Genomic DNA, 10,624 nt, shown 5'->3' with positions numbered 1-10,624 from the left:
GAAATTAAAGCAAATGAAAAATGTGCCTGAATTACATATTAACTGTGTTCACAACATATACTGTCCTAGTAAGGTTTCTAATATGAAATTAAAAGGTAGAATGCAACAACACAGACAGATGGAAAAATATAGAGCTTTTATTATGATTTCAGATACAATTTTGCAGTTCAGCAATATGCCATTTAGAAAGCTCCACAAACCAAGAATATTAGCAATTTTGAGCACACATGCACGCTTCAACTACTTACAGTTTGGAAGCAATATTCGTAGGCCACGGTTCTTTATGCTTTAAGTAAATGATGAACTCAATCTACACTGAAGTTCACAATCCAATACCACCACCTGGTACTGTTAGAAAAAAAAAAAAAAAAACGATAAATAAGCACCGTCAGCGTCAGTAAAGAGAAATGTTTACTTACTGCTATTGGAGACAAACCGCTCATCACTTTATCACTGCTGCGGTCAGGGTTCGCATCATCCTGGAGAGGATTCAGTGTAGAATATTACTGTAAAGTCAAACAACAGGAAAGATAATAATAATAAATGACATCTTTCTTTATATCTGACAGATACCCAACTTGTTTCCTTAGTGATCAAATTGTAAACACTTGAGGGTCCCTTACGATATATGTCACATCAGAACTTTTATCATATTCACCACTGACACTCCAGCAATTTAAACACAGCATACCTGTATGAGTCAATGCAATTTTGCACACAATAAGGAAACAATGCACATTTATCGAATTTATTCATTTCTAATTTTGATCTAATCAGATTTAACTTCTAACACTTTATACATACATACAAATACATACCACCTGGAAAACTATTACTTGTGTTTTAGGGTATTATCACAGCATGGGTTCCCAGGCTCAGTCATGGGATGCTGCACATCTAAGTGTGTTCCATGCCCAGACACACCTGCTTCAATTTACAAATGGCTGTTGATCAGGCAGGCCGATGTAACTGTTTTATACCAGAGGAAAAAAAAACATGTGCCTTACATGAAAGAGGCAGAATAATTCAATACATCATTCTTACTATTTACCTTATCATCCCATAAGGAAACCTTTCTATCTTAATATTAGTGGTCTCTTCCAAGTTGACCCCAATAATTCTTCTAAATCTTTTAGAGGAACAAGGAACAAACCCTCCACTATAGATCCAGAGACTCATGGAATGACAAGATGCACTCTAGCCATACATTTCTTATAAGGGCACTTTTTTGTGTCCATCCTCTGTGTGTGCTGTATGTACATATGTGTGTGTGTGTACATAAAGTATATACACACCTGAATCACCATATTAAAAAGCTATTAAAGTTATTATATTGTCCAATAATGACTATATGACAGTAAAATTACACAGTTTGTAGTTACCTATATTCCAAGGACAAAGAAATCTTACAGTGGACCATCTGTTCTTCTCACTGCAACATAGACATTAAGAAAGATGGTGTGTATGGTCTAAATATTTACATCATAAACTGATGTGTCTTCGTCAGCACAAATCAGTTGCACCTTATTCAATATGCAATGACTTTGCTGAATGTTCTGTTTTAAGATAAGATATCCCTTATTTAATTTTCACTCAATATACAGATTTTGATCAGTCTTTTCCAATTTCTCCATTTTCACACACAACATGGAGTAAATTCAATGTGTGCAGTGGAACCCACAACCAGATTTGCGAACCTCTGACTTGTAATTTCCATTCTGGGGGTGGTGGGGGTCGGGGGTTGTGTGGGAATCGTAGATGCTGCTGCTGTGCATCAACACAATTTTGTGAACACTTGTAAAGCTCCAACTTAACAAGAGCCAATTGTAAATATCAATTTACAACCAGGCACTGAAGGTTATTTTCTGGATTTTTAATTTTTTACCACATTCCTGAGATTACTTCTATAATATGGATAATATTCACATTGAGGTAGGACAAATTTGAGCAATTATATTAAATGCTTATTAAGTCATGCTTCAGGACAGCTTGATCATCAAAGTAGTTACAAACCTTTCCAGAGATCAGTCAAATATACATATACAGTAATATAAAATGTAATTTGTCCTGGATCAGGGTGTCTTTGGATGTTTTTAGAACTGGGTTTTATATTCAGATACTGACCGACTGTGGATCACTGTGGGTCACTATCTGAATAAAAATAAAAATAAACTAGCTCTAAAAACATGTCTAGCATTTGGCAGACGCCCTTATCTAGAGCAACTTACATTTTATCTAATTAAACACTTAATTAAACAGCAATTAAGTGGTAAAGTCCTTCATCCCAACAGTGGCAACTTGGTGGTGCTGGGGTTTAAACGGAGTTAAAATAAAGGTAGTATTAAAGGTGATAGCACTGAAATTTTACATATGTGCGAGACTTACCTCCTCTAAAGTATGTTATTCACACATATCCCACATACTGGTGAAATATTGTACGTTGATTAGATTTATGGCCAGAAATTACGGTTTAACTTAAACCTGCCTGGTAAACCAGTGCTTAAAAAGTAACAAATACTGTTTTTTTGTAGTATTATTCTTGAACATATTCTTATCCACACAATGAATAAATTCATGTATGAATACATGTTAACAAATTTGCAAAAGTTATTGCACTCCTGTCAGATTAATAATGCAGCTAAATGGGTTTATATGATCTGTGGATTTGTCAGTCAAAATAAAGGCAGTTGAATCCTACATGAGTGAGTTACTTTCTGTCCTGAACTGATACTTACCTTCAGCAGACAGGCTTTGCGCAACAGCCTTGGTAAAAACACACTAGCCCTACTCACCACCATCCGGCAGGCACGGACTGCTGGATGACCTGATGGAAAGGTGATGAAGATGGACACAATGGCTTATTAAGGAAGAAAGGAGGCCTTTATTCTCTCCATCTGTAGCTTCTTGAAAGTACCTCCATGTGTTTACTGCTGTGCTGTTTGAGGAACTGGCAGTCTAGTTGGCAACACTTGAATTTCAGGTCAATTTAAGACAGGTGTAGATTTAATACTTCTGTCACAAAAGCATGTGGAGGAAGACAAAACTATGAGTCTTCATTCAGGGCCTAGAAGGGCTTTTTACTTTCTATATCGCTCTCCATTTTCTTATCTTCGAAATCCTCTTCCTGTACTGACATCTCAATGTAGTGGAAAAATAAAATCAAATGTGCAAAAACCAAAGGATGGAGTAAACAAATGCTTGCTCCACCGAAATAGAAAGTATTCAAATTTGACCTTTAATTCGCAGGTGGTTGTGCTGTCAATGCAAAGCAGTTGGGTAATGGCGGACCTGACCTCTTCCAGCTGATGGAGGTAGGGAAGCACCTTGGATGACACCAGTGGCAGTGCTGGAACAAAACTCGCATCTTATTTGTAGGTCTGTGCAATCACCATCTCCCCTCTGACTCTGTCAGCAGCAGAGCACAAGCCTGCTACAGAGAAAGCTCCCTTCTTTCTGCTTTTACTTCCCTCAGGAATATGGGGGAGGTCTACGGCAGGAGTGTGCAAGGGCTGTTAATTAGCAAAGCCAGGCAACTCCACGACACAATGCTGGGAAAACACTGACAACACAGCAATAGAATGCGCTTGCTCTTGGCTCTTAAAGTCACCACTGATCCACATATGGAATTTTTTTTCTTGAGCAGAAACAATCAGCAACAATTCCATCGAAAGACAACCGCAAAGTGACCGCGGAGCTGGTCTTTGATTCATTTCCAACGAATGAACATTTCTCCCTCAAATGAAACAATTTATTGATAGTAAGACAAAATCAAACAAGTGCCAGTGCACTTTTTTGTGTGTATGTGGACAGCTATTTCTTAGCTGTGCGAGATGTGAATGAGCGATTCCTCTTTTTTCCTCTCCTTCAAGAAACCAGGTAAACACACCACAAAGCAAGATGGTCATATTTCCGTTTAAATATGGGAAGTGTAAGCACAAAAACATTTACACAAGTGTGAAGCTGCTCTCTCAGCGAGAATACACAATCACTAAACGGAAAAAGCTCTTGCCCCTCTGCATCCAAAGGGCTCCTGTATCAACTCAATCTTTTTTTTTTTCTCTCATTCCAGCCACGGGAAGTCCTCGGTTGCAACGGTCCTTTTTTCATCCTGAGAGATGGCTACTGAAAATACAGTATCTCCCACTCATCCATACATATAAAACAGCTTAATTACCTTAATTCACAAACCAATCTGCTTTAAAAAAAATGCAATTTAGTGTGATTTTAAAATGTTAGATGGCATAATACAGATGGCATTAACACATTTGTTATTATAATCAGACTCAAGACACTGCAAACAAACCTCAGCATTGACAGAAATGGGGAAAAAAAAAACTTGGCGTGGGGGTAGAAAAGTATTCTATATGTCTATAACAGACTATGCAAATGCAGCAGATTATTCAACTTAAAACACACTTAAATTCAGGGCTGCTCCGATTAAATTAAGCATACTCCAATAAAACTCTTTGGTGGTATAATCACTGACTGCACAATCACACATGCTATCTTCTATTTACAAATTTGTGTTTTTTCATTGAACCCTAGTTATTACCCCAATTGTGCGGCCCTGCTTTAAGTATGCCCTAAGCTGAAAATTAAATGTGTTACTTTATGAAAAATAAAGGTCATAGTAGAATTACATCACCATATGTATTATGTTTATCAGTTCGGAAGAACATTTTTCCACTCGCATTTTAGTACCTGGACATCAATTTAACAATTCCTTTAATGTGGCATAGAGAACAAAACTGAGACCAATGCTGACAAAAATGAATAAGCCACATGCATTACATACTGCTATTCTATAAAGTGTTCTTAATTTTTTTTTTTATACTGTGTTCTACTGGCAAGATTTATACTTTTAAAAAAAATAAAACAAATCAAAACAATAAAAGCACTGAATTCAGTAGAAACTAGTGGCTCACTACATTACAAAATCTGAACAGAAATGAGTAGGGAAGAGCAAAAAGCAAGGTGAAAATGGAAAATGTCTCAACAGAACTATTTTTAGAACAGATGGTCTTGTCAAATACAAAAGGATTTCTAATTAGAATCAGAAGCTATGCACAATGGTCTGTGCAAACGGTGGCTTTGAAGCATGTTAGAATTAAAAGAAGAGCAAAATAAATCAGATCATATAAGATGCCTTGGATATAATAAAATCTTGGAGAAAATTTGTAGCCTCATGAAATGCTTGCCCAGTTACACACTGATAAACACTTCAATACTAAAGTACAGATACATTAGTTTACAGTCTGCAAGTTTTTGAACTGTGATCTACCCCGTAAGGATTTCAAAACAGGACAACAGTCAACATGCAGTTTAAGTGAGAAATACCTGGACTGCTGTAAATGAACTATAGAACTACACACTTAGGTCTATGTTACACTTTCTCTTCATCATTAACTGATTGTTCCAAGCATTAAACCACAATGACTTAATAACCTCTTTTTTTAAATAAAAAAATATAATATACCTACATGAACCAACATTCGTGTTAATATCCTTACAGGGAACTGCTTACAATCTAATGGCTAAACAAACATGTATAAGTCATGTATAAGTTTCTCAGCAGTACAGTGTATAGTGTAAATATTTAGTTTTCAAACTGTGTATGCCTTTTCTTTTACTCTTTCAAACAGTATCACAGAGATTTGGTTTGGAAACTAAACTTGCAAATGTGAGCAAATATTGCAATATGAAAACCAATTTTGCTATATGAGACATGTTTTTCATGCATTGCATTTGGCAGAACAGATGACACATAACCTTTTAATAACTGTTTAAACTACGGTTGCTGCACCAGGCTTAACAGAGCATGCAAATGAGACATTTCTTTTGTATAACAATGCATTTTTTTTTGTGTGTGTGTGTGTTCTGATTGTTAGGATGCTCCACGAACAATGATCATGACAAGATAGTCCTCTTCTGTTTTGGCAAGAGCTTTTGCAGAGGAATCTAAGAACTGCTGAGAGAAATCGCAGGGTGGGAATGCGTGCAGCACCCCCGCGTTGTCCTTATCGCGAGTGCCCCCCACAGGTAAACTGATTACCCCAGCTGCCTGCTTTTGCTTCAGATATGAGACCAGGTTGCGGAGGGGACGCTGGGTTGAAGCCGCTGGGTCTGTCGATGAGGAGGACGAAGATGCATCCTCTGAGCTGGCAGGGACTGCTAGGAGAATGGCATACCCGCCTGGGCCTGCCACCTTGATGCGGCGCGACACCTCATCCATCTTGGGTTGGTCGAGCCGAAGACGCTGTGTGATGCGGAGCTGCGTCACCTTGCCTCCTGTGCTGCCGTCGACCAGAAGGGTGTTGGCCACACTCAGGTCTCCCTCAAGAATGTGCATGCTGGCTGGAAAATTGCTATTCTTCAGGAGCAGCATTCCATTCCAGGCCATGCTCAGCTTTCCGCCAGTGTCCTGCTTGGATGACGGACCGCCCTTGGAACTGCCTTCACCTCGCTCTCTTTTTGAAGGCCCTTTGCTCACTTCACTTGCTTTGCGTTTTCTCTCTGACGGGCTTGCGCCAATGCTAGACTCAGACAAGCTGCTGCTGCTCTTAAGGCGCTTCTCTCCAGGAGCCCGCTCTAGGCTACCACGATGCTCTCGTGCAGGTGACAGCCGTTCTGCTCTCGTTGGTCGCTCAGAGTCACTGAAGCGGCCGTCACGGCTGCTACCTCCTGGGCTGCCTTCAGTCGATGGGGCTCTCCGGCGCCGAACTGCCCACTCACTGCTGCTGTCAGGTGAACAATCTAAATGCCTTCCGTCCTCTAGAAGTCGCCTTTTTCTTGCAGCGTCTCTGCTTGGAAGCTCCCGCTCCAGGGACCACGGCTCTCTAGGCCGTCGATCCCGTTCCAGGTGCTCCAGAGGTTCAAATGCAGGCGTTCTTACGCGTTCACGGATGGCAGGAGCCGGCCACTCTGCACCAGCATAGAGCTCCCGTTCTCGAAAATGCAGTGGCGGAGGAGTTCTTTCTCTGACCCTGATGGCTTCAGGGGTTGCACGGTGAACAAAGGACTCAGCCACGACCTCGTAGTGGGGTAGAGGGAGCGGCTGCAGAAACTGCTGCTGGTAGCGGTGTTCAGTGTCTGCAAAATCCACTCTGAGCCGTCGATCTGGCCCTCCAAGAGGAAAGCCTCGCATGTGTGTGCAAGCAGCCTGCGCAGCATCCAAGCTTTCATACTGAATATAAGCCCACGTGTCCCCTTTTCTGTAATCTATAGTCCTAATAGTACCAAAGCGATCAAACTCCCTTGCTAATGCAGCCAAGGGAACCCAAGGTCCGAGGCCCCCCACCCAGAGGCGTGTAGTTGGGGTCGCCTTTCCATAACCGATTTTAATAGCATTTCGTCCGACCACTTTTCCTGACATGCTGATTTTTGCTCTGTGGGCCATGTCCAAGTTCTCAAATTTAAGAAAGCCATATGTGCTGCTTTGTCCCCGACTGGGTCTTTTAATGTCCACTTCAGTGATGGCTCCAAAGCGGTCAAATGCCCTCCTCAGATCATTTTCTGTTACCGTGATGTCCAAATTACCCAAAAACAACGTTCTGTTAGCTCGTTGGTCATCCTCAGGAGAAATAAAATCCTCCTCGCGAAAGGCAGGAGCTCGTTCAGCAATGTAAGCCGGTCTTGCTCTGGCTTCAAAAAAAGCAAACTCTCTTTCTCTCTCCAGCTCTCTAGGTAAGGGAGGAGGTGGGGGTGGAGGAAGTCGACCAAGTGCTAACTGCTGGAGCCGGTAGTCTCTGTAACCGAGCCCTGTAGGTGACAGAGGCCTCTGGGTGTGCAAATGTCTGTGGCTGGCCACGGCAGAAAAGTGGTCTTTTTCCACGGGTGATCGACTCCTTCTTCTGTTCATGTACACCGCCTCGATTTTCAAAGGCCGGTCATAGAGCACCAGGCGACCTCGGGCGTGTTTCGCCGCCCTGGCATCGTCAGGCCTCCTAAAGTTCACAAAAGCAATTCTTTCGTCGTTAACGCGGCTAATTTTTACACTCACGTCGCCGAATTTCTTGAACTCATGAAACAAACCGTCCTCGATCTCCTCGTCACTCAGCTGCGATCCCAGTTCGCTTATTTTTAGCGTTTTGTACTCACTCTCGTTAGCGCCGAGCTGGCTGCGCTGGTCTGAGCGCGAGTTGCTCCTCGCGGCCGCTTCAAGCGACAGGCTGGAGTTGTGATTCTTGCTGCTAGCGCTAGCAACAGGGCTGGTGTAGCTGTGACTGTTTCCCGTGCGACTGGAAGCATGGCCGTCAAAGTCCCGACTATCCCTTTTGTCTCCCAGTAAACTCCTTCTCGCTGAACCACCTTCGCTTTTGGAGGAGCTGTTTCCATTGTTGCTTCCGCCAGAAATCGCCACAACCCCCATTTTCTTGCTGCTCGGGTGGCTTCCTCCCCTGTCTCGAACATCGTCCACGGCCCTTGAGCGTTTTTTTACTGGCGACCTTTCTTTTCCTTTCATGATGGGTATTCTGCGACTCAACTGTTTATAACAAACTGATACAAAGCGTTTACACTACTAAAGTTAATTAATTTAGACAAAAAAATACTGCAATTCGCTCAATATCATAGATGCAAAACAAGCACGTCCGCCATCTTGTATAGACTACGGAGTTCCTCGCCCTAAGCACTTGATTGGTTTGCTAAGCAGACAGCGTCTATTCCTATTGGCTGTAGTTCACGTCAATCAAGAAGGTCCGTAAACGTCCAGATGACTTCTCTTCGCAAAGAGATGCTTCGCCCTCGTGGCATGCGGAAATAAACTCTCAACAGGACATTTATGGATTTTAGAACAGTTTTTCTTGAAAAATATATAAGTCAGCTGTAAAATAAATAGATTAGTTTTTTTATGGCCCACGTTTCCACATTAATATATATATATTTATTATTTAACTCCTAAGACCCGTGACCTCTGCGAGAAGCTATTCAGCATGTTCACTTTATGTCCAGCAGATGTCGCCACCTGTATTTTTAGTTTTAGTAAGGCTCGCAAATACACACGTCTACTGTAAATACATTGATTATGATGCGAATGTTGTTGTTGATAATGATTATTAGCATTATTACATTCTATATTTTAATGTATATATTATATGTCTAACTTAGTATTTATTTTTTGCTTATTTAAAATTGTAAAGAGCAGGCAAAATTTTTAATTCTGAAACATTTAATTAAAAATATATGTGACCAGGCAAACCATAAAACTATATATATATATATATATATATATATATATATATATATATATATAGTTTTATGGTTCCTATTATATGTTTTGTTCATAATCACAATAAAGTACTTTTGCTGAAAGAAGTTTTTTCTTTCTCTATGTATTCTTTCAGTAATTAAGTTACATAAGTTTTGCTTTTGCATTCATCATAACTTTAATTGGAGTGAAGCCTGAGTAGCTGGAATAGGCTCCTCCATCTCAAAGGACCAGGTTGGAATTCTAAACTGTGGGTGTGGAGAGAGTGTGTGTGTGTGTCCTCTATTGGAAACACATGTCCTTTTTCTCTATATTCCAGACTGGCACTTAATGCGGTCCAGCACCGATATAATGTTTAACATATAATGGAAACACTGAAGCACTCTTCCTTGAAGGCTTACTCAGAGCAGTGAAAATGGGTATGAACAGGTTAAAACTGTAGTATACTCCTAGATACTCCTAGAGTAACGTCCTAGTCATTCTTTATACTACAGTAGTGGCTGACAGAAGAAGCATGCAATCTTTTGATCCAGATGGAGCTGTGTCAGGCAGTACCACATACAGTATATACTAGGCCATGCTGCACTTCAGTGAATGACCTGTGGTTGCAATAATTTATTTTTTGTTATGATCCTTTTGTTTGTGTAATGATTCATTTGTCAATGTTAGAATAAGAGTATTATCTGTCTGAAACTATAATAGATTTCTAAACACGTTTAGTGTACATAATCTATATAGGCAGAATTGGAAAAAACAAGCCCCAATAATAATTCTTTACACATAATACACAGCTATGCAAAATTTATATAACATTTTTTGGGTTTAAAACTGCAATACTGTTGTGTGGGATGTGCTTACAGATTCATTTCTGTGGAACTCCTGCATGACTTTACTCACACATACTTACATAATTTCTTCTTTTACACTACAGATTGATCACTGGAAAATTATATAGCTCAGTTCAGTTCAGCCTTTATTCGTCACACATACATACATTACTGCACAGTGAAATTCTTTATTCTTCGCATATCCCAGCTCCTTGTTAGTAGGCAGGGGTCAGAACGCAGAGTCAGCCATTTTACGGCGCCCCTGGAGCAGACAGGGTTAAGGGCCTTGCTCAAGGGCCCAACAGCGGCAACCTGGTAGTGCTGGGGCTCGAACCGCCGATCTTCTGATCCATAACGCAGAGACTTAACACACTGAGTCACCACTGCCTACAGAGTAAAGAGTCCAAAGTGTCCTGCTTTCAGTCCATTGTGTCATAATATTTTTAATACTAAAGCTTAAATTATTATAATTCTATAGGAAGACCATTTGCCAAAGTTAAAATGTGACTACTTATACAATAATATTATAAACATACAATTATGATCTGTCATGTAGATGTGTGTTGTGGATTAATAGGGCATGGAGATAGAA

General features: G+C 40.5%; 1 protein-coding gene across 1 annotated transcript; it reads right to left on the bottom strand.

Moving 5' to 3' along the window:
* Nucleotides 1-121: 121 nt before the first annotated feature.
* Nucleotides 122-8,594, bottom strand: rbm15 (RNA binding motif protein 15). Its single transcript, XM_053503835.1, has one exon. It carries the CDS (start codon nucleotides 8,459-8,461, stop codon nucleotides 5,885-5,887), a length of 2,577 nt encoding a protein of 858 aa, XP_053359810.1. The 5' UTR covers nucleotides 8,462-8,594; the 3' UTR covers nucleotides 122-5,884.
* Between the last annotated feature and the right edge of the window lie 2,030 nt (nucleotides 8,595-10,624).

Source organism: Clarias gariepinus, chromosome 9 (genome assembly GCF_024256425.1).
Source record: "Clarias gariepinus isolate MV-2021 ecotype Netherlands chromosome 9, CGAR_prim_01v2, whole genome shotgun sequence".
NCBI classification, from domain to species: domain Eukaryota; kingdom Metazoa; phylum Chordata; class Actinopteri; order Siluriformes; family Clariidae; genus Clarias; species Clarias gariepinus.
This window is presented reverse-complemented; position numbering and strand designations above follow the sequence as displayed.